At 38.8% G+C, this 25715-nt stretch overlaps 1 protein-coding gene across 1 annotated transcript in view; it reads right to left on the reverse strand.

The window, feature by feature from the left end:
* Positions 1-24284, reverse strand: part of LOC117409327 (programmed cell death protein 4-like) — a 35436-nt gene extending 11152 nt beyond the window's left edge. The window contains exons 1-9 of the mRNA XM_034015197.3: positions 24038-24284; positions 23812-23903; positions 16289-16582; positions 15296-15393; positions 13098-13211; positions 10962-11183; positions 10330-10427; positions 3678-3792; positions 1527-1634 (exon numbers count right to left, since the gene is read on the reverse strand). Coding sequence (XP_033871088.1) covers positions 1527-1634; positions 3678-3792; positions 10330-10427; positions 10962-11183; positions 13098-13211; positions 15296-15393; positions 16289-16582; positions 23812-23857 — 1095 coding nt within the window. The 5' untranslated portion in view covers positions 23858-23903; positions 24038-24284. The remainder of the gene's footprint in view (positions 1-1526; positions 1635-3677; positions 3793-10329; positions 10428-10961; positions 11184-13097; positions 13212-15295; positions 15394-16288; positions 16583-23811; positions 23904-24037) is intronic.
* Positions 24285-25715: the final 1431 nt, after the last annotated feature.

Here is a 25715-nt window from a genome sequence, read left to right on the forward strand (position 1 = left end):
CAAATTATTATTATGATGATTATTATTATTTATTCATTTGCAGCAGTAGTATTCCTGTGGCTGCTTAGCCCATTTTAATTAAAAATAAAGGACTGAAGCTTCATACAATTATGTATATATACACAAGGTGAGATAATATTGGTGAAGAAACAGAATAGTTATTTTGAAAACAAAAGGGTCTTTATTATTACAGTAATAAACAGCAAATTGACTTCTTACTCAAGGTGAAATCCTTCACATAACAAGTGGGTCAGGAATCGCTATGTTTTGTCAAACACTGGCTAAACGAATAACCATTTTTCTCATAGACTCCAAGATAAGTATATATTTTTTAAGAGGAGTCCCTGCAATATGAACACGGCACTGTATTGTTTGTTTGTTATGCCACTCTGCCTCTTCCGCCTTTGTGGTTTGGGGAGGGGAAAACTCGTCATCCCTTCAGTGGTCGTTATGACGTCCCCGATCATGTACTGTAATTTAGATGGTATGCGTGTGCATTTAGACCTATGCCAGCTCAGGGCACAAACGCAGTGTAAACGCCACATGAAAAATTATAAGAATCTCAGCAATCAGTCGGACCTGAGTTGGCTTAGGTCCCAGGTGGCAGTGTAAACGCAGCAGTAGTAGGTTAGGTAGGTGAGAATGTATTGTGTACTTGTGATTGTTATGGAAGCATAGTTTGAAAGGTCACACTAGGAGCTATTTTAATTAACTTGCCATAGCCTGCAGCCGTAGGAGACTGCTGACAAGTAAATAGTTGTTGGTTTCCTTTCTCACCCTATGTAGGTAGGGACAAAATATATAAGGCTTTTTGAGAATGTTAACAACTCACAGTTCAGGCTCCAGACACACAAGAAGCAATCTCCTCCATGCCACCTGACTGTCCATATTGGAAGGGGCAATATATTTTCTTTACGTACGCATATGGCTTAATATAACAGACACTGTTATATTAGTAAATAATAAAGACTGTTAACATTGCATCCTTTTGTGACATGTTATCACATTCGGGCAAAACACTTAGAATCTTACAAAGTGAATGTATCCTTCCACAGCACTGCAGAATGACTTCCTGTGTAGCAGCTGTTAGGATCCCCCCTAACCCCACTGTAAAATCCAATGTAAAAGCAAAAGGAGTTTCAGATTTCAGGTCAGGTCCCTCCAACTGTTACACAGAAAGTGCATCTGCAGTGTGGTAGCAAGCTAAATGGACTACACCAGTCTGGTGAATTTGGAAACTTCAATAAAAATACTAAAGAAAGTTGCTAATTAAAGTAAGTTTAATACATCCCCTTTTTGACGCTCTGTTGCTCCAATATTGAGCTGTTTTAATCTCTCCTCTGTATCTGGCTAGCAGCTATACTATATTCTACATGCAGAGGCACAGTCTTTGAGTTGTGATGCTGCATACTATAGGGCTGGAAGGTTACATCATCTTTTAGGAATGAGTAAATCAAAGATTATACCTAGGCAGTCCACAGTATCAGTCAATGAACGAAAATAAAAAATGTAAAAAAAGTCCCAACCTCGTAGACAAGTTCATGGTGAAAGTGAGGCACTTCGAGATCACACAGGCAGCGCTCCGCCTCAGACACCTCCCCCGAGAGCAGGTACTCCTTAAGCAGCAGGTTCACCTGAAACAGAAGCAGTGCTCTGCATGACCAGCAGGGGGAGACAGACAGACTGATCACATCCCAATTACACCGATCAACTGTGATCGGACAGCCACAACAGCAGTATGCACTTTGCCTCATAAGTAAGGCCGTATTTTTTAGTTTTCAGCATTTCGGTCTAAAAAATAGGTGTTTCAAGATATTTCATGATTAAACATAATATTATGAAGCAGAAAAAAATAGCATTGTCACATTCAAAATTGATCATTTTCTCTAGTTATTATACAAATGTATACCTACAAAACCGTAAATGCTAAATTGTAGAATATTTTGTTTTTTGTGTCCACCATTTAAATACAGTCTATTTGCACCATCAATGAATTATCAAACAATATTAAAAACAAGAATAAATGTAAAAATAACAGTCATGGTTCCTTCCTGTACTGGATATAGCGATCTACAGCTGTAATATTTCCGATCTTTGATGCAGCCGGTGTCTTTTTCGTTGAAGACATTTTACAGAAATTATGCAGCTCTAAACCGGCAATGTTTGCTGTATGTGATAAAAATATGTACATTTACACTATTCTTTTAGAAAGGGTAATTTTCACAGGGAACTACATATTGCACGGCAATGGGTAAACTGAACGGGAATCGTGAAAACTCGTGAAAAAAATACAGCCTTAAGGCTGCTACATACCAGACGTGATGAGACAAGCGAGACCGGAGCGATACGACAAAATGAATAGAACCTATACTTTTGATAAGTATCTTTCACACCACAGGTGACACCGAAATGACACGAAATATATAGAATTGAATCCTACTTTTTGAGATTTTTCATGCAACAACTAGAGAATTGACCAATCAGAGAACAGCTTCAATGCAAGTGATCCAGCATGGTGAAGATGTATCCAAAATGATGGAGGAAAAAATAATATTTAGAAAAATACCCAGAATTTTATGACAATTATAAAGATACAGATTTCGAAGGAACTGGATAAGCCTGGTATGTTGCCATATATGTTGAAATACCATCACAGAAGATAATCATAATTACTACATCATGTTGACAAACATGTACCAGTCTTCATCATAGTTTTGTCAATAGCAATTTTTTATAGTTTTATTGATCTGGCAGTTTTCCAATCTGTCGCATTGCCACCGTGTCAGTTCTAGTGTGTTTGGCCATGTGACTGCGAAAGTGTCTTGCCAGCCAATGAACACATCACATTGCGTCTGGTGTGTGGCGGCCTTTACTCATAAGAACTAATACTCTGAGAACAGAAAGAACCGGGGAAGAACCATGGGCAGGCACCTTCAGGCTCAAATTAATATCTAAAATATTGGTTTTGGTGGGTGCTTTAAACTTCATTAAAGTTTTTTCCTTATCAAAAACATGACCCCTGCCCATGATCACAACACACATCTGGAGGTTTGTATGAATCATAAAAAACGTCAGAATATAACAGAACTTTAAACTGTAGGGTTCTTATTGATCCTAATTCCTAGCTTTAAACCGCAGTCGTGTACTATTTAAAAATAGCTTTAAATTAATTATAAAAATACATCAATATATTGCGTTGTTTCAAGTCAACCAATAGCAGAAATCTAGAGACAGCTAATCTGTACATTTAAAAATAAATAAATAAAAAATTATCTAGAAACACTGAGCACAGAAAGTAATGTTGCTATGGGGCAGGTCATACACATTATTGTTCTTAAAAATAAATAAATTAAAAGAAATACTGACTGAGTGCATGAATGTGGTTTTAAATTGTATCTTGCTAAAGGTGTGTTTTTCTTTCCCTATGACAGAATGTTCTTTAGAGTGAAAAACTGCGTGGGAAGACAGGAAATGACACAAGCTGGCAGTCTACTGCTGAAACAGTTATGCAACTGACTGCACTGAAAGCACACAGAAGCTTACTTAAGGACTCCAGCTTCCAGCCCTACTGGCCCCTCTGCAGAAAATAGGCTACATTTGTGATCATGACTCGCCAAGGACACAAATGCACCTGTATTTAAGAAGCTGCTGCTGTGGGCTTCACGCCTTGCTCCTACCTCTCTGATGAGATGCCTCACAGGCCTCTGTCCTCCCCCCACGCCCCACACGTTGTCCAGTCGCATGATTTCTCGCTTCATAGACAGCAGCACCGCAGCACGGTCCAGGGCAGCTCTGCAATAAACAAGGAAACATGCAAGTCAGCAACAAACACCCACTGTAAGTGCATGTAAAAATGGAATATTGACAGACGGGCTGACATATACCTGCTATACCAGTGATTGCCAAACATTTCTAAACTGTACCCCTTCTGGAGTTTTCAGCTCATGTACCCCTTTAAAATGTTTGCTCTACTTAATAGTACCGTAATTGTAATAAATGGCAGAATAATCTGGTTAAAAACGATAGAAGTTCAGTACTAACGGACACTGTCAGAATAGTGTAATAATTGTACTGTGTTTTAAAGAATATAAAACCAGCATAAATAATATTGCAGCAAATTATCAACAGGTTACAATGATTTGAACTAAGAAAACTGAACAAGTGTTAATGTTAGAAAAAAGGCTGTCTGTATGCCTTTGCTATTAGTGTACAAACTCTTGGAAGCTGGTCAGATTTAAAAATAGGATCTTCCCTGTTTTAAGTAATAAAGACTATTGCACATGGAAGTCTGTGGCCTTGGCAGAAGCAGGGACCTCATGATTGGCTTGAAAGTGGAGCCATGGTTTTTGGCGAGCTAGACAAAGGCTAGGTATTGCAAATTAGCAAAAACAAAAGGGTAACCCTTTTTAAACAGAAAGATATTTGAAACTAAAAAGACCTATTTGATTTTATTTGATTGTGTTGTTACTAAGCATAGAGGTTTTAAATAAAGTATTCTGATCTAATAATAGAGTGACAAAACTCTCTGAAGAGAAATAATGTTTTAAGTATTTTGATCTAATAAGAAACATAATATTTAAACTAACAAGTGTTTTTGCTTGTTAAGGATCTACTGTAATACAAATAGACTGTAAAAGCAGGAGCGAGCATTTCATTTACTCAATTTAAGAATTAGTTCAGTTTCTCTAACTAAACAAAAAATCTTTTAGACATTACAATATCCATTAAAGAATATAAATGTTTAGTTTATATAAAGGTTTTACTGCAATAAAAAACAGAGGAACTGTTAAGTTTGAAATAAGATAATATAGTGCAGATTGTATTTAATAAACTTTAGTCTACAGTAAACTTGCTGAAGGAATATATCTAATTTTGTGACCTCATCCTTTGCCTGCTTGTAACAGAAGCCGTGTTGGAGATGACAAATTGGTGTTGGCTCATAAAAGCGAGATTTGCTAACCTTGAATGATAACCAACGGAAGGTGCTTTAAAAAAAGACAGGAATATGTATCTCTATATTATAAGAAAATAATGACAGCGGAGTTAGAAAAATTAGGATGTTTTTTTTTTGGTATTATCTGAAAAGATACCGGTCCAGGTGTCTCTTGAATCGGCCAAAAAATTACTTCATGCGGTGAATTTGGAAAAGTGCTTACAGTGGAGTTTCATATTAATTAAAACACTAGCCTTGGCAAGTAAACAGGGTGTCTGAATCCTGCTTGAGCAGGCGAGTTTTTAGAAACAGAGAGGAGAGAGGTCAGGCTTGGTCCAAGCTTAATATAAGGCTATTATATTTAACATGTTTATTATAGCCTGAATTTAAATGAAAATAACTGGACTTGCCACTGTATGCTTAGTGGTCTTATTCAAAGGCTTATGATAAACCCCGACACTCTTTCTCAAATACCTTGTTAACACACATTTGTATATGAAGTTAAACTGACCCATTGACAACACACTGAAAAGGTAACATAATATGCGGCTAAGAGGGACATACATTTTTTTGACCCAGGTTAATATAATTAAATAGATCTGGTGTTACATATTAAAAACACCTCTCATATATACAAATATACTTGCATTGTATGTGGTAGCAAGGACCCTGTGAACTCCAGTTCACCTCATTTTAGAGAAAGGAGGGGTGGAAGATAGTGAACCATGAGCTCAAATTCAATTAGTTAAAAAAAAAAAAAAAAGTTGACCGGATCCTTCTAGAATATATCTAGAACTCAAAGGTAAGAAATGTCAAGGCAGACTGACGATCAGATTTAATTGGGACTCCTGATGTATTCAATGGACGAAAAATTCTACAAAAACCAATGTAAAACCCCAGTCAAGTATCGCTCGACTTGCTAACTACAAGTTGTGTGGTCCATGCTCTGAAGATCTCTGAAAAACTGATTGCTGTTTGGTCGTATTCACAAGTCTCTGCCTTTTGAAGACAGTTTTTCTTTTTTCATATATCCTACACTACACTTCCATATACTGGAAGGTAAGCATATATTTGAATTTAGTATCTCTTTTATATTGGATGCATTGCTGTAAGGTATAGGATTTGTATTTTAGCTGTCGAGAGTGATATATTGAATGTTCTAGAACGTAGCGGTGGGCACTTCAGCTTTTTGCATTTTATAGCCTGAAGGCTAAGCAAATGATAACCATATTTGTATTACTGTATTGAAGTACTAATGGTGTTAATGTACTAATGCTTGAGCGAGTGCTCCGGGGCTCAAGCACCAATGGGGGGAAAATATGGTCCTGCACAGTGCAAATAAATCACCTGTTCCGTTAAATTATAGTGTGGATGCTTCACAAGAACAACTGTTATTGCAGCGTTTAAAAAATACAAAATCCATTTATACAAAGTTTTCCAGCTTTCTTAAAAGATCTGCGTTTCCCTCATTTTTCTTTTGTATTTGTTATGCTCTCATTAGTATCTAAACCTAGTAGATACAGAAGATTCTACTGTACTGTACTTGCTGAAGTGTTTTTCTCCCACTGCTAATTAAAAAAAAAAAAAAAAGCCACCTAGCTAACAATTTCATCCCGAGGTCTACAGTGAAATGTACTGTCTTTAAATTGAGACTTTAGTGAAGCCCGCATGGCTAAGTGAGCACATTAATTATTGTAGACAGTAATTCACAGCCAGCCAGCATATTTGTAAATAGTAACACATGTAATGTACAATAAAATAAACATTTTATTTGTGTCATCGGTGTCAGTTCCAGGTGGAGCTTCATGGTCGGCAAGGTGACACAGCTGAGAGAATTTTTTCCTCTTGTCATCCCGTCTGGTGCTGTCAGTGTCAGTTTCTCAGCACACAGTACAGTTAGTCGCTCAGTAACGAGGTGCAAACAGGTGATTGATTGATCTGTATGAGCATTTAGGAAGGTGCTTTTTTTTTTTTTTTTTTTTTTAAATGTAAATCTAAATTTATAACACTGTTTATTTTTTAGCAAAATAAAATCTAAGCCTATTTTTAGGGACCCCAACTGTTGTTGTTGATTCCATCTTAAGCACTTCACATAAGGAGTAGCAAGTTTACATCAGGACTAGCAAGTTTCAAAAGGTACTAGTCCTTTGGACTAGTAGCACAATATTGTTAGTTTCTAACCCTGATATAACTAAGTGCGACAGCCCCCATATATCCACAGATAGGGTTACCCGGGAAAACTGGGACAATCCTAGTTTTTCAGCCTTCATTTTTTGTCCCGGACACAAACAGTAACATTTTTAAATCGTCCCGTTTTTTCTATTGTAGTCACATTTTCCTACAAAACTGTAGCGGTGTGCTCAGAAGGTTAACAGTAATGTATTAGGTTGTGCTACTGCCATTTTTGTTTAATTATTCACATTTAGTTTGCTTATCTTCTTTGACCATGTCTAGTTTTTTAAAAAATTGTATCTTGCTGGTGCCACTAGCCAAGTTAGCATTTTTAGTTGGTTCCAATTGTGTTTCGATAAACAGCCATTTATTTATATATTTATATATTGAGAGAGAGAGATAGAGAGAGAGAGAGAGTGAGATCGAGAGCGAGAGAAAGAGAGATCAATCACATGATTAACTGTCAACCCTACCCACAGATTATTATGCACTCAATAACTAGTGCTAAGGAAAAAAGATCCACCTCAGGGAATGCATCATGCTTCATTTGTGGTGAATATAAAAGTATGCTTCATGTACATTATTCATGTTTCTCAAAACGACCCATTCCGGGGGTCTCCAATCAGATCCATGCCAGTGAAAAAGCACATTGCATCAGAGAGGTATTCGAAGAGGTACTTCAGAGGGGTATCCCAGAGAGCCAATCGAAATGCAAACTAATCCCTGCGTGATTGACAGGTCAGCTAACCTTCCCAGTGCCTCAGTTTAGCCCAGGCAGGACCCCACAGGAAATATGATATTTCACCACACAGGCTTCTTTGTAAGACTGCATGAATGCTCAACAGATTTGGATGCAAAATGGTTAATAAATAGAGGTCTATAATTACCGTTACTAAAACGTTAAATATTTTTCACTGGCAGTTTATTTTTTTGTTTATTATCCCCCCCCCCGGCCCCATGTACAGTTCTTTAAATTCTACCCATGTGTTATGGTTTCTTTTCATTGCACTTCACTGCACTCAGAAGGCCTTCCTCTCTCTACAGTACAGAAGCTTCAGGCACACGGCAGCACACTTGCACTTGTAAGGATTTCTGGCAACAAGAAGCTAATGTTATAGAAGCAGGAGGGAGAAATCTCCAACCTCACTTACCAGGTAACCTGGCGTGGAGCAACCTCCACACCTCGCCCTCTCTCAACAGGAGTCCCCCAAGGGTCAGTCTTGGGTCTTCTCCTGTTCTCTCTCTACACCCGCTCCCTGGGCCCCCTCATCGCATCCTATGGTTTCTCATACCATTTCTATGCTGATGATGCTCAGATTTTCCTCTCCTTCCCCACCTCTAACTCCACCATCCCCTCTCGTATCTCTATCTGTCTGTCTGCTATCTCCTCCTGGATGCACTCGCATCACCTCAAACTCAACCTCTCTAAAGCTGACCTCCTTTACTTTCCCTCCTCCTCCTCCTCCCCCTCCTCTGATCTTTCTATCTCTGTTCCTCTGGAATCTACCACACTCTCTCCCTCCTCAGCTAAGAACCTCTGAGTCACCCTGGACCCCTGCCTCTCTTATTCCCACCACATCTCCACTCTGGCACGCACTTGCCGATTCTTCCTGAGCAACATACGAAGAATCCGACCCTTCCTCACCAACTACACCACCCAGCTCCTGGTCCAGGCCCTGGTACTCTCCCGCCTAGACTACTGCAACTCCCTCCTGGCTGGCCTCCCTGCGTCCGCCACCCGTCTGCTCCAGCTCATCCAGAACTCCGCTGCTCGCCTGGTGTTCTCTCTGCCTCGCTTCTCCCACGCAACTCCACTGGCTCCCAATCACCGCTCGCATCCAGTTAAAGACCCTTGTACTCGCCTACAGATGCCTTGACCAGACTGCACCCAGCTACCTCCAGACCCTCATCTCTCCCTACACCCCCACTCGACCTCTCCGCTCCTCCTGCACTAGACGACTGGCTCTACCTCCTCTACGCTCCCCTGCCTCCAGAGCCCGCTCCTTCTCCACCCTCGCCCCGCAGTGGTGGATTGACCTTCCTACAGATGTCAGGACTGCCCAGTCCCTGACCATCTTCCAGCGACTCCTCAAGACTCACCTCTTCAGACAGCACCTGAAGAAACTCCTCTTTTCCATCTGGACACTTATCACTCTTCCTTAAATGCACTTTACTTGCTCTTATCTGCTCCCTATTTTACTGCATTTAATCCTGTACTTTAGAGTACTGTAATCTGTCAAGTGTCATTTAATCTGTAGTATTTTGTATTTAATTATATCCTGATGTAACTATCACTGACACTGTTATCTGCTCCGTTATTGAATTGTATTTTGTCATATACTTGTACTTGCTAGAACCAAAGTGATTGTATTTTGTCTTGCTCTTAATTGTATTATTACTTGTACTGTGATTCTTGAAATGTATTTTTGTTTACGACTGTAAGTCGCCCTGGATAAGGGTGTCTGCTAAGAAATTAATAATAATAACAATAATAATAATAATGTATATCTAGCCAGTACCTGAGAATTAACTGTAGTCCTTAAAGGTTTTACCTTATAACCCACATAAGACTTTAACACTGATTTTTTTTTTTTTTTTTTTAACCATAGTTTGCTATTCTTTACCATACCTTGCTGTTCTTTACAGTACTTACTTATGCTAGTGACACTGATGTGACAGTAGGTCTTTATTCACAAAACTGTGTGTTTTGGTTTGTTTAAGTGTTGATAAACAAATATTATTTTAGATTAAGCATTGCTTTGAATATTTTTAAAATATAATAAAACAGTTGAAAAGGGTTTCAATTACTGTAAACCATTTAAGTCAAAATCAACAAACAAAAAAAAAAATCCTTAAAAACAGTCCTAAAAATTGTCAACAAGGCATTTTTTTGACAACAGATGGACAACTCTAACAAAAAAATCAAGTAAAAGTCACAAAACTGAAAAACAGGGCTGGTATATAAAGATTGTCGAAGAGAGAAAAATTCACAAAGCCGTTTACTCCAAAGTGTCATGAGCACTGTTGATGTCACAACATTTTATTTTAGAGGTTTCTTTCTCTTTCAGAAAACATTTTGCTAATGACACTTCAGAGTGAACAGCTTTGTGAATTCCCCCTGGGATGTTTAAAAACTTTGGCATGAAAATCTCAGATTGCCGCTCACAGGTTTCAATGGGACTCATGACATGACTGACTGACGGGGCCTGCTTTGCATTTCTCACCTTGCATGGTCACAGTCCACACATCCTTTGTAGCGGTCAAGAAAATTCATTGGAAGAGCATGATCTGCCATCGCCCTGGCAATAAACTGGCCCAGCATCTGAGAAATAAAGAGAGAGCAGAGTTCAGTGCAATATACAGAACCTGGCACAGTTACTGCTGAGGCTTACCTTGCAGATGTAGATGTAGAGAGCTGATTTCTGGGACTGGCACAGAACAATACATGGGAAACACAATGATGCAGTAAAGCCCAATATTTGCATACAACTCAGTTATCTACGAGAAGCTGTAAAGCTATGTCTGTAGCATCGGTTCATTCATCCAGCATTACAACTGTTTGACAACTTCGCCACCTTTTTTATTCCTGGGGCTGGTTTCACAGACCCCAATTAGTACTCATTTTGGACTACCCAATGTTTTTTTTTTTGTGTAAAGAACTCCAAGACAAGTGCTTATCGGGTCTGTGAAACCAGACGTTTTGCCAAAAAACACCTGCTTTGTGACCTCAGGAACTGGCCATCAATGCATGGTAAACAAATACACTTTGTAACACACATAGAATGAATAAAGCAATTCAATGTGAATATTCTCCTTGCTATTGCTGTATAATTGGATTGCGTTGGGAGAAGGTTACCTGTGGCGCCTCAGGTGTGTCCAGAATCAGCTCGGGAAGGTCCTTCAGCATCTTGTCAAAGGCTCTCGATATATCGTCCTTGCTCAGGGCCTTGCCCGCGAGGTCAGAGAGCAGCCGTGATGTGAGCTCTCTGTGACTGGCTTTGCCTTCCAGCGCCAGCGACACAGCCAACGACGAGAACTGAAACTTCTTACTGCCCAGGTTCAGCTCCTTCAAAAGGGCCTGGAAGGAGAATATATTCAGCAAACTCATTAGAAAGCAGTACGGTCACAGAACCCATTTTCTCTGCGATGCCATTTCACTTGTTTTCTCGTTGCAAGGCACGTTCCCTTAATTATAGATCACTGTAGAATGTATATCCAATTCAGCATGTTTAAAACGTCATTTCAATAACTGAATTAAATCCTGTTGCTTACAGTTTAAGTGGTAAAAGATCCCCTCTGCTAAACAATACTGTATGTGGCTAAAGATCAGGCTGAAGCTACAGCATACAGTAAATTCCTTGGATACATTTTTTATTCCAGGAATGGAAACTTGAAACCTCCAAACCCAGCACTCCTGCCTATCAGATACGCTCTTGAAGAGTACCACCTTATCAGCCTGTAGCAGCTATTCAGGACACTATTTTGCATGAACTGCACAATGCTTGGTGTGACACACCATCACAGCAATTGATTTGAGCATGCCATTGTTTCCTCTGGCATTTCCATATCTAATGGTAATAAAACATCCATTATTCTCAAAGGCTTTCTGTTATGATAAAGATGTAAAATATATAGTAGACTCTGATATAGCACCCTATACAATATTCCATATGTACCACTGTTCAAAGTTTCCCAGGCCTAGCCTTCACACACACACCAAGACCAAACATTTTGACCTGCTTTATATACCTGCCTGTCTAAATTACCAGGCAGGTGTCTCTCATTAAATTAGTGCCAGGTGATTCCACCTGCTCCATTCTCATGGCATTCTGGAGGGCGCAGTCCTGAACCTCAAGGACTACACCTTCCCTCCCCTACTCTGCCACTAAAATCTATTATATATGTCATGGGAAACTTGCATGCGTTTACTGCTTCATTAGATACAGAATAAGTAGATTAAAACTTTATTAGAGAATGGACAGAGTTTTAGGAGTACATGCACCTGCAAGGCCACAACATCTAATGCTGGTGTGAACGAGAATTGTTTTGCCATCTTAAGTGATAAAGATTTGGAGCAAACGGAATTATGTAACCAGAGCATTGTGGACTATTGAGTGAAACAAAGAAGCGGTTATGAAAATGCAGACTATTTTTCCCGGGACGGTGGTCATTTGGGGCGGTTAGGTGAATCTGAGTGTTCCTTCAGCTCCACTCTAAGGGGGGGAGGCTGTGTGGTCCAGTGGTTAAAGAAAAGGGCTTGTAACCAGGAGGTCCCCGGTTCAAATCCCACCTCAGCCACGGACTCATTATGTGACCCTGAGCAAGTCACTTAACCTCCTTGTGCTCCGTCTTTCGGGTGAGACGTAGTTGTAAGTGACTCTGCAGCTGAGGATAAAGGCGTCTGCTAAATAAACAAATAATATGTGACGAGGTAAAGCAATCTTATGCTAAAATTCGACCTCCCATCCACCAGGGGGCTGTGAGCCAACCTCAAGCCTTTCAACAGAGCGGGCGTGACGCGGAAGTTCCGGCTTTTGGGCGAAGTCCCAAAAGAGCGGTCGCCATCTTTGTTGGGGGCAGCAATAGCAGAATGTGCTGGAAAACTCCAGAATCAGCAGGCAATTTAAATGTCAATCGCTGATTGGGTGGCGTTCCAAGTCACATAAAAGGGCTCTGGTTGCAACACTCGGGGTTGGTCCATGGGAACGCGTAGGACTCGCACAAAAAAGGGAAATAACCACAATACCAGCAGAGGTGGAATCTTTTCTTTACAGAACCAGAAAACCTGGCATGAGGAAAGGAAAGGAGGGCCTAAAGAAGGAGATAGTCGGAAAGACCTCTGGCTGTTTAATTTAGTTAACATTTCCCTTATATCGCATTTCTGTGCAAAGGGGAGTTTTGTTTTGTTATCATTTTTGGTTTAAATAATAAACCTGGAACTATCTCCTGTAATATATATATAGTTGCGTTTCTTTTGCAAGGAAGCACTTGCCTGAACTTCCTTGGTGTCTCCGTGTTGGAAGTACTCCTGCACAATGGGGTTCACCGTCTTCTCCAGCTGTTCTTCATCCAGTTCAGGGACCACAGTCGCATAAACTGTGTCACCCTTTAACAGAAAAACACAAATTAACTCATTAGACAAGCCTTTATGAAATTGTGTAATGAGGCCAGTATAAAAAAGGAACACTAGAGGGTGCATCGATAATTATTTTAGTAAACATGTAAAATATCAGTTCAGAAACAGTAATACATGATGTTAAGCACATTCTAAGGGCATACAATTATTATTTAAGGGAATTTAAGTTATAACAAGAGGAGGCAATGCTAGTGTAAGTCGCATTCTGAATGTAATCTTACATTGGTCAGGTTAGTAACCAAGTCACTATGGCAACTCAGTACAAACAGTCAAAACACAGCTCTCATTAGTTTGTTGTGTGCCGCTAGTGCTCATATAATTAATATATATTATATATATTACACACACATACTTAATTGAAATCTTTCAGGGGCTAGAACCGTATTGCTGGTTTCACAGACCCTGATTAGCTCTAATCTCGGATTACTTTACGTAAATTAACATGGAATAGTCCAAGATTAGTCTGTGAAACTAGTCGTATGGGCTTGAGTTATGGCTTAACTTAGACTTGCTGTATATCAATGTGAGACCTCATACCTGTGAGGATTCATCATAGTTCACATTTTACATACACATCAACAGTGCTCGAAGTAGCGACCATTTTAGTCACCATGGCGACCATTTTTTCTTTTGGAGACTGTAAATATTATTTTAATCACCTACAGGCAACCACTATGTGCTGGATTTTTATTTTTTTGTAACATATGTACCTCTCAATATTTAATAACAATTTGTATTTTTTTTATTTTTATTATTATTAAAAATACCTTTGGACTCATGTTAAACATAATACGGCTTTTTAGTGCTTATGTCATAGGCGCATCTGTCCATACAGATCGTTATGTTACTGTATCTGTAATCTTTAGACACATAAAAAAAAAGAAAACCAGGAAAATGCATCTAAACATTTTTATTACGATTTTCACTACATCAGTCTAAATGGAAGCGGCAAACTGATCACTTAATGTGCAGGTATTTAATTATGTAAATAGGTTAGCTTCACAGCCAATAACTACTGTACAATCAGAAGAGTTTGTTTTACTTTCGCCATGTTGTCATCCCGGCATTACAGGACAGCACAAATAAAACAAAAGATAATAAAATAAAAATAAATTTAAAAAATGCTGATTTTGCATACCTTTTGAAAACAGTTCATTTTTTTTCTTCTGTCATCGTAGAAGTTTTTTTTTGTTCGTTTTTTATTTACATATTATTTCTGATACAGCATGTTGTACATTGCGAGGTTTCCTGTCTATGGAGCGCCTGCTATCGTACATTTTACACTAGTCGTGTTGGTAAAGTTGAATGCTTTCACTTCAATGAAAAACCAGACACGTCAACAAAAACCACATATATTGCAAGTCACAGGCATTAAAAAAAACAACATCCGTGACAAAATCCCAGCCTTATTAATAATAATAATAATAATAATAATAATAATAATAATAATAATAATAAATGAGTACATTTATGTATCTGCTTATTGATGTAACCGCTTAATCCTATAGAGGATCGCGGTGAGCCGGAGCCTAACCCGACAGACACAGGGCACAAGGTGGGACTACACCCTGGATGGGACGCCAGTCCATTGCAGGGTAACTAAGGGGCAATTTGGAGAGGCCAATCCACCTAGCCAGCATGTCTTTGGACTGTGGGAGGAAACCGGAGTACCTGGACAAAACCCATGCGAACACGGGGAGAACTCCACACAGACAGACCCGAGGCCGGAATCGAACCCAGGACCCTGGAGCTGTGATGCAGCAGCGCTAACCATGCACCACCGTGCCACCCCGATGCACATTATTGTTAAGTTAAAAATGTATACATTAATATTATATTATTTTGAACAATAGTTTTTATTTATATTTAATACATTTCAATGCAGTTATAGGCAACCATTTTCTTTTTCTGGCGACCATAAAGAAAAGAATAGGAGCCTGCTGGCGCCTAAAATAAAAAGCCTACTTCGAGCACTGAATCAGTGTGAGACCCCACACCTGTGAGGATTCATCATAGTTCACATTTTACATACACATCAATGTGAGACCCCATACCTGTGAGGATTCATCATAGTTCGGATCCCTGGCATCTGGTTCCTCGTAATCATAAACCATCCCAGCTGCCCCCCACACGCCTTTTCCACCTGCCCCCCCTGCAACACACAACAAGAGCATGCATCTTACTAACATACACATCCCCCGCCACTGCTGGAAATACAAAACCACAGTTATGAGTATCAAGAAAAACATCACGTGACCAACATCCTCACCAATCCAGTGTATCCCCCCGGCCCTCAGCAACAAGTTTTATCAACTATAAAACTGCCAAAACATAAAAGTGTGAACCATGCACATGACTGACTGACAAGCATGTCTTTATATCCCCAGATAAAAATGCTCATGTCCGAAAACAAATTCCAACTGAATTGGATACACAATTCTCTAGATATATGCAAAATGAACACAGTATTAAACACCTCCACAGCAAATTTTGCATGTACTTACTATACAGGATCCAAATCCTAACTCACGGCCCTCAATATTTAGTGTTTTTCAAATGTATGGCATGTTTTGAAATAATTTGGTATTGTACTGCTTCAACTAAACATGTGATTGATCCAAGAACCATTCTGACAGTTGCTTTGGGTGTGTGAGCTTTAACCCCTTTGCAGCCTCCATTAGCTATGTTCGATTCCCCTAGTGGTCTTTGGGTAGCCACCATTGATTGTCTTAGCTATGTAACTACAGCATTCCGTCATTAAACTGCAGTAAACTCTGAATAGAGACAGTCAAGCCCTTTGCAAACCTACCAGACTTTTACACAGCTTGATGGATAGGCTGTTCACTTTGAAAATAGTGGCTCTGATTGGTGTTGTAGCTGTCCCTCTCTCACACCCACATTCCCAGATCGTCTGCACAGTTTTTTTTCAGCCCAACAAGGGGTTAATGTAGCATATACTCATACAGAACAAACTGCTTATGACCGTTGATCCTGTTTTATGGTACAAGGTACAATTTTAGCTTGCATATTTTGGCTTGGTTGTTTACCTTTCTTGGGCAGCCCTCGGCCCTTGCCCATCCTGGACTTGCGGTCGCTGATGCTAATCTTGCCCTTGGGGCTGTTGGGGTCAGTGCCAGGCTCCCCTCCTGTCTCGGAAAAGGACTCCCGGGTGGAATCCCGGGACGAGGTCCTACGCAGTCTCCGCTTGGCCTTGGCTTTGAGCCGGGCCTCGTGCAGAGCCTTCTCCTGGGGGGTCCAGTTCCCGTTCACCTCCCCCTCCGCCAGCATGTCATCGTCCACAAACTCCTCCTCCTCCTCCGGGGCTCCCACAAGGAACGCACCTGCAAACACACACACACACACACACACACACACACACACACACACACATTACAAATACAGTTACAAGCACCACATGTACAAACTGATAACCAAACACACCACCTGAAACCAGAAACAGGGCTCCTGCCTACTTTAAATAACACACATTTTACCAATGCAACACGGCTCTAGCAGGTTAACTGCAGTTTTCTTATTTCTTATCCTCAAATTGAATGCGCTGATCTTCTGCGATTACAATACCCCTGCACAGTAAAAATTCAAGTTTCAGAATTACGGGCATTTCAGTCTTATGAACAACCTTCATTCCCAATTTGTTACTGTGCTCAGATCATCACTTCTGAACAAAGAAACACTGACTGTAATTTTACAATAACTGACTGTTTTGCTTTCTATTATTTCTAAAACTTTCTTACCTCGCTTCTCTTTCTGGTCCTACCTCACTTCTCTTTTTGGTGCCAAAACTGTGTGTTTCACTTTAATTTCAAGAGAAACTATTCATTTTGTTACAAATTAGCATACCATTACAACAGAACACAACTTTGTACACATTTAATTTAAAGTAATGAAAGCCAACAAAGTTTTCACTTCAGACTTGTGTGTTTGTTTTTTTTGTTTGTTCAAATCAAAGTTCTGCAACTTCTCCATTAATGTGAATAATTTACTTTTAAAAGGGAATTTACTACTCTGGAAGTTTAGTAATTGTTTTCAATATATCAAGAGTGTGAAAACTCCCTTGTCCAGCATAGTGTTGCATGGGGACACTCTAGTGCACTGGAGGATGAGATTATAAGAGCGCTACTGAGACCAGTGGGGTGCTTTACACTTCTGAGTTTTAAAGGTCACCAGGATGTACTGACTGCACATGAATAAATTAGTTAAGAGCCATCAGCTATTTCCTACACATAACAGGTTGCACTTTCAGGGTCAGATTCAGTAGATTTAACTTAATGTTGGAAACCATTAGTTCAAGGAGGGAAAATACAACTATCCCCTCTGGCTGAAATCATGCACATTTCAAAGAGGGCTGGACGTGGTTTTAGAAACAGCTAGATGTAATGATCTCTCCTTTAGGTACTGATTCTGAGGGAGATTGTTCCTCAATGGGTAAGAGTGGTGGAGCTTGCATACATCTCAAATTCAAAACCATTTCCATCTCTGAAAGGCTTACAATATTGCTGAAATAGATTTACAGTACAGGCAGTGTAGCCCAGCAGATAGAGAATAGAAGCAGTTATCTGATAACACACAGCACGCTTCAACCGAGGTGGACTCCAACCCTGTGCAGCCACAACCTGGGCAAATACAGTGCTATGTAGCTGTTAACACCTGCACCCAACAAAGACGTGTCAGCAGCATACAATCAATCTGATTTATTTAGATTATACAGTACAAAGTACAGGGTCAGCCATGGTTCATTCTGGCTGTGTTGTGTTCACTCCCTATGATAAAAGCATTTTCCAAGAATGAATAGTGATGTTTAGAAAGCTTCTTCACAGAACAGCTCCTCTTGTTGCAAGATAAAAGCCACAACAGTGAGAAGAAGCACCAATTGGATTTAAATCAACCAAATGATGACAGTTTATTATAAAATTATTACAAATAAAAAACAATACCTATGTATTGTATAGGCTACATTCTTCATAATTACAGCAATAAAACACACATTTGGCATTCAGTAATGAAGCCCTTCTTCATATTTGGTTTGAAGACTTTGTTAACCTTGCAATGAAATAGGAACATTGAGGGTTGAATGCAGAAAAAAAAGCCTGTCACAGATTTACATCTTAACATTGCAGCTGCCACAGTCTGACTTTTAGTAGAGGTATAGGATGTCATAACGTGGACCTACATAAAATTGGATGAAAACAGTTTGCTACGCCATTTTTTATCGTCTGGGTGAAAAAATAAATAACTGCTGTATAAATCCATGGTTATCCTGCCTTTACCACTCCTTGAGGAACAGCTGGGACGCAGGTGTGGCTGCTTTAAATAGAACACCCTGGAGCATGTCTACCAGTATCACTACTCAGAACACGTCAAGATTTATATTCCGGTCATGTTATTATCTACATAGACCATGAACAGGAGGCAGGAATCCACATAAGGTACAAAACATAGATTTGATTCAAACATATTTGAGACCAACAGTACATAGTGAAAAAATATGCCATGGAAAGTTTATTTTAAGAGTTATTTTGACTTTAAAGCCTTTTTTAAAAAAGGACAGTGTATCGATTGGGCTAGCAAGCAAAGTTGTTGTTGGGTCCTTTGGGTCTGTTAAGAGCCAACGACACAAGCTTGTGGACTCATCTATCAGAACCGGATGAGTTCTTATATTCTCTTGACACACCTTTAGTTCAGCAGTTGTCACAACAGTTCTTATGTCACAATAACTACTTATGCAAGTCAACAAACACAAAGCTTCTCACTGCTCACTGAGGTATGGAATACATATCTCTGCAGTACTGCTCATGCAGCATCATCCACAAACTTACAATGAACCCTGGAGGTGGCAGGCAGGATGAAGAGAGAGCATTGCACAGGCACTTTAAGAAGACAGTCTCTTTTAACCCTACATTTCAGATAATCATTTTGTGTATTAACAGCAACATGTTTTCTGTTGTAACAATAGCATCATGCAAGTATGCTAATGATATTTCAATCACACAGCGATTCAGAGTCAAAGATACTGCATGCCAGTTATTGTTCACCTGACAATACCTTTATCACAATCTTATTTTCTGTTGTTTTCTACCTGTGCCAGTGTAATTACAGCAATTACACCTCTTATGTTGCGCAAGCAATCAAATCTGCCCTTCAACCCCCACATTATCCAATTAACAGAGGAATGAAACCAGACAATTAATCACGAATACTGCAGCAGCAGTTCACTGTATAAAAGTACAGAGGAAATGTTCTGTCATAGATTTAACCACAGATGTGGAGGTTGTATTTTTTGCTAGGTCAGCTGTTTAACAAAATGCATGTACTGTAACTGTGAAATGGCACGTTAAAATTATTTAATTAGTTATTCCACTTGTTTGCTTAAAAACACTTACATAATACAAGTTAAGTTAACCCATTCGCACACCTTTTTTTTATAGAAATGGCTAAGGTTTTCCGACTATCATTCAGATTGTTAAATTTTTGTTGTTTTTTAATCCAGATTTAGTCCCGAAAATGTTCTAGATATTGTTAAACCCTTTTATTTATTATCTTCCTGTATGTAACCCCTGGTTAATACTGTACACTGCACTGGGTGAAGTCAGTGAGTCCAATAAAACCTGAAAGAGTTTAGTGGAAGTATACAATGTTTTCCACAATATCGTCCGCCAGTATGGCTTGCACGCTGATGCTGCAATTCAAAAGCTATCAGTAACAGGTTATGCAACTCGTACAAAAGCACCTCTGACAGCACAGTGACCCAACACGTCACCCTGGGGTGTTGGTAAATTATGCATGCCCATCTCACTGCCTGGAGGCTAGGTAAAAGGCTGTCTAATCAAAAACAGTGTGTATAATCCATTTGCAATGCAAAGTGGTGTGCCATGACAGAGTGAAGAATTTACACAGGCAAGTTGAAATGACTTCTCTTCCCAGGCCTACGGGTGCTGTGTACTCAAAGACACACATTGACTGCCCTTATCTGAATACAGTATGGCCAGAAAGTTGATTGCGCTTAAGTGAGGCATGCTATACAGCTAGGGCTCTTAAATTACAGGTGGTGCAAATTCAATATTTATTTAATTATTTTAAATCAAATTAACAGATGGATGGATGGACTACCTGTCAGTCTTCAATGCAGAAATATATTTGCTGGGCTTAAAGATATTTTGTGAACAGGGAGTTCCATGCATAATAAATGTATGTTTGTGGGTCAGATTATATTTTTAAAGTCTACTTTACATTACTTGCCTAATTTGTGCCAGCTTTCAAGGACGGGTATCTCCGTACCATGGCTACTGGCATCTGTCAAGACTTGCCAACTTCCTCTGTGTTCATGTTAGTGTCACCCCATCCACAATAGCCCAATGCGACACAGACACCAAGCTAAAGGGCACACAGTGAGTGAGTCAGGGCCTGAAATTCCCTAGTGGTTAGTCCCGTGCTTGAACCACAACAATACAGGACTTTACAGTCTTTATTTTACTTAAACATCAAGGCTGTATAGTTTAGAGCAGTGGTTAATCTGTGATCCACCGGCTCTCTTCAGGTGGTCCATGGAAAAGTTATATAATTACAGAAAGGAAGCGGCAGCATAGTTTACAGATCCCATTGCAAACCCAAAATTTGAGACCTTAAAAACTGAGCTACAAAAGCAGGAAGAAAATGCTACATGGAGAAAAAAAAGGTCTAAATTCTCTGTCATGTATACTTTGAGTGTCTAAAATGTATTCTTTACTGGAGTTTTCGTGTATTGCGCTCATGTCCACAACACAGCAGCTTGTAAAGTAAGGGATAACACACGACAAGGACAGCCCTGCAGTGTTATCCTGCTTATAAAACACATACAATAAAAAAATATATATTTTTATTTTTTAAAAAAATATGTATATATATTATTATATATCCGTCCGCTTTGGAGAAAAATGAATCACTCAAACAAGATTCTATAGAATTAACAGATTGTTTACATTTTACAGTTTACACTGTTTTCAAGTCGATTACCATTTCTTTATGTTTCATCAAATCAATAAAAACACCTGCTGCCCAAGAATTTTTATTTTCTTCAATTTCATTAAGTTGTTTACTTGTTAAATCTTTCTGTCTCTTGCATCCCCACCCCCAACAGAGATTTGGTTCTTGTCATTCTAGCCATTCTACTGTCATGCCTCTGAAAAGATCAAATGTGATGAAAGGAATGTCACTCATTTTTTAAAAATTTAAAAGACCTCTCACAACAACGTGTATATTTATTTGAACTGTGCTTCAGCAAAAATATGTTTCGCCATGCATTGTACTATTAACTGCAGGGTAAAAAATCCTCAACAGCCAATCAGCATGCAGCATCCAAACATTCTGTTTTATAAATAAAGATTTTAGCTGGAGATTTGTAGCTCAGACTGTGCTGGTACCTCATGGGTGTAACTTCACAGATTATTAATTTGCATAAATCATTTTCTGCTGTAATTATCAATTTAAAAATAAAGCACTCTGTTTTTTCCCGATCTATGTAAATTTGTGTTAAAGAAAAATAAACTAGAACCATTCTTTAAAACTCCAATTTCAAAATAACTTTGCTCACAGACACAGGCCCACCCATCACATTACAACAAAGAAAGGTAATTCTACGGTTATTCTTAGTATTACAGTGATATTTTTTCAGTCCGTTACACTGTTTATTGTGTGGTCCGCTGATAAAAAAAAAAAAAAAAGTCTGGTGGTCCACAAAGAAAAAAGTTTGATAAGTTTAGAGTTTAAACAATTTTCAAGTGTCAAAGACATGGGTATCAAATAGGGGTCAGCTGTAATGTTTATAAAGTGGCATGCATGCAGTGTAAGTAAGGAAAGTATTTTCCATATACACATTAATCTTGTTCACATAGCCTCAATTAAAGGTGTGCAGCCAGTTATCATACAAAATGTTACAGCACTGGAGTGAGGAGGGCTTCTCAATTTTGATTGGTTCCAAAAATTCCCAAACCTTTTTTTTTTCTTTTAATACTAATGTTTAAACATTTAGGAAATTAAAGAGACTAACGTCCTTACTAAACATGGTCACCTCATGAAATTGTCTGACTGTAACCACATGCTGGCCATGGAGCCTAACAATGTGTAAGCTCCATTATCAAGTTCATTATTTTCTGGTATGGCAGGGCCTGCAGTGGCAGTGAGAGGGTGTGTACGCTGCATGTGTGCTTCGGTGTGTTTTTGTGTGCTGTGGCTGGGTGTGTGCTTATCTACTGACTAAAGACTTCTACCAAAGACTATTTTCTATGGAACTTTAGAAAAACAGTCTATGCTAATCCTGCATCCATTCCTTTTATGTATTTATTTTTTTTTTATCTTATTTAATGGTTTTACAGGCAGGTAGGTAGCAAGAGATCTGTAAAAATATCAAAACAGGAATCATTTTGTAAAAACACCCAAAACTAAAAATAATCACATGCCTATACAGTATGCCACAAATCACTTCAACATGTGAAATACGGTCAGCATGGTGCACTATGGCCGGGACAGGAAAACGACACACACACACACTAGGCTTCCTTTACATAAAGGTGAGTGGCGTTTTGTTTATGATACGACACTCGACACAAAGGAGCAGACAATAGTAAAATGTATTTTAATATCCGTTGTGTTTGTTTGTATCAAAATCGCCACATACTACAGTGTTTGTATTGTAAAAGCCATCCTTTGTGTACAGTTATTACTGCAGCCCTGCAACCCATTGACAGATCAAACCAAGGGGGCGTGGTCCTTGACACAAAAGAACAAATAAAAAATGGCAATAAAAATATGTGGCAATTGTGTTGTAATGTACTGTAATAATTCAAAGCATAATCGATCGAAAATGACACACTGCGATTATGGCGTGAAACACTAAAACAGTCAGTGTTTTCTAGCGTTGGCATTTCTTATCATTATGGAACTTTCTGGCAATCTTTTTTCGAGCTAATGGAAATCTGGCCTAGTGGCGATTCAAAATAAAAACAGAAAATGTGGAGGCTCCTTAAAGAATTCAGCAGTGAGAGAACATACAAAACATTTTCGAACTATATAAAACAAGTTTGAACTATAAACGTCTTCCAGCAATTAAACTTTTTTTTTTTTTCAAAATAACCCTCTGCTGCCTTCAGTGCAATATTGAATTATTATTATTATTATTATTATTATTATTATTTACACTGTATAAAAAGCAAATTGCACATACAAATATGTAAACAAAACTGTGTTAAAGTCTTAAATTTTTTTTAAAAATTACTAAGTGCATCGCCCATAGAAATGCTTTGGTACAGCACTTACTATACATGCAAATGCAAAAATATAACCACGACTTACAATATAATTTAATTCACCATTAATTTAAATACACAGCTGCATGTCGCAAACTTGTACGATAACAGCACATGGTACGGTCTGCACAATTTACGCCCTATAAACAGCGTTAAGCAAATTGCATTGTGTGCAGTAAAATGAAATATTACATGCAAATGAGTAAATAGGCTTTGGCATATACATATATATTATATACACATTTACATTTTGAACAAAATATAAACCTCACCGTCCCGTTGTGGCACTGCGGTCCATGCTTCCACTTCTGTCGCCATTTCCTATTCTGTGATTGTTATGTTTCAAATTCTTGCTTTTTCACTCCTGCAAAAAATAAAATAAAATGTTAATTTCCCAACGTGAATCATTTGCACAATTGTCTAAAATTGCGCTTTTCAGATATTATGCATTGTTTCTGTCCACAATTATTTACAGTAAATTTTAAAAAAACATCTCACCTTCCTCTTTCCGTCTTTAAAACTGGCACCAGCACAAATCAAAAACTTGTCTTTATATTTAAAAAAGTACTTGTGTAGAATGTTACGTTAAAGCTTTATGCTGTGTTTCTAAAAACAATAAAAAAAAAAAAAAAACTTATCTTCTTTATTTTTATTTATTTTATTTATTTTTTTTTTTACACAAATATTAAAGGGCCCGTGCACATTTTTTAAAGACACCTTCTGGAACGCAAACAGATTATGTTTTTAACTTTGGAAAACACTGGGTGTCACACGGTGAAAATGTGAGTGTGGATTGGTTGTTAAAGAGGTAGGCGGTTTGGAGTTTCAGCCAATCATGCTGCAAGTGAAATGAAGAAACGCAGCAGAACAGTAAACAAATAAAGCCAGCTGTGGGAATGGGGTGTTTGAAAATGCTCAAGGACGTTTTTGACAGATTTTTAAAAGTAGATATACACATTGGGAGGCACAGTCATCCATTACTTTTGACAGACAGTGGCAAACCTTTCTTGCAAAGCACATTGACTGTGCTCTGACAGCTGCAGTAAAAACAAGGAATGATGACGTAATGTGCCAGAATGTACCAACCGCTGAGTCTTTTTACATAATACAGGAGGACACATATAATCACATTATAGTACCCCTACAGAATGCTGTAACATTATACCTTCGTTTTTGTTTTCTCAATATAAATATAAATGTAATGTTATTTTCCAGATACCGAATGTATTCTTACACTAATAGATATTTCAAGGTAGGTTATTGTTTCTCGTCGTCGACAATAATATAAAGGCAGTGTTTTAATACATGTAAGGAAGTCGATAAATGTTTCATTTTGTAATTGAAAACCTTATGCAAATGCAGAAAAATACAACATGTCTGCTGGTTATCGTAGGCCTCTGGTGTTTTGTTGTTCTTATTATTGCAATTAGAAAGTTACATTTTATTTTATTCACTGTAAATTGAAATATTTGGTGGTGCCCATAAAAAAGGTCCAAAACACTAATGTTTACTAAACTATTTTTTGAATAAATAATAAACTGTCGGTTTTTTTTTCCTAAATGTATATGTGATCCTTTGCGACTGGTCCGGGCAATGATATGTGATTGTTGGATCATTAAGGCTCATAGTTGTGGTAGTCTACATTAAGGAACGTTGTTTTAGCACCATCTGTTGGTGGAAAGAAGACACTGCATTTTAAAAATTAAAAAATTCAAACTCTGCTTCTACCAAGCTGCTAAACTTGACCAGGGCCCCACAGGGATCTCCGCACAGGCGTTTGCTAGGTATAGTTCACTTTTAGCACTTTTATAATCCTCGGCAACCTCTACTGGTCAGGCAGCAGGACTGGGGGTTACACGTTGATCTCCAGTCTTCCTGATCAGTCAATAGGGTTGCAACAATATATTCTGTGTGTAACAGGTGGGACCGTGGGAACCATAAGGGTGCAAGAGCGCCAGGTAGTCGATGTGTAGCTGTGTTTTGGTGTTCCTGTGTTCCCGTGGTTCCCCCTGTGACGAGGTAAGCCGGTTGCACTATTGTTTTGCTCCCTCTTAATCTTAACGTGCAGTACTCTTTTGGTGTTCTGAGCAGAGTGGGACTTTATGGTAAAGGAATACTGTAGCTACCAGTCTCCGCTCTAACCGAGGAGTTTAAGTGCGCCAAGGTCAGACTGGAA

The sequence above is a fragment of the Acipenser ruthenus genome, chromosome 2, assembly GCF_902713425.1.
Source record: "Acipenser ruthenus chromosome 2, fAciRut3.2 maternal haplotype, whole genome shotgun sequence".
NCBI classification, from domain to species: Eukaryota; Metazoa; Chordata; class Actinopteri; order Acipenseriformes; family Acipenseridae; genus Acipenser; species Acipenser ruthenus.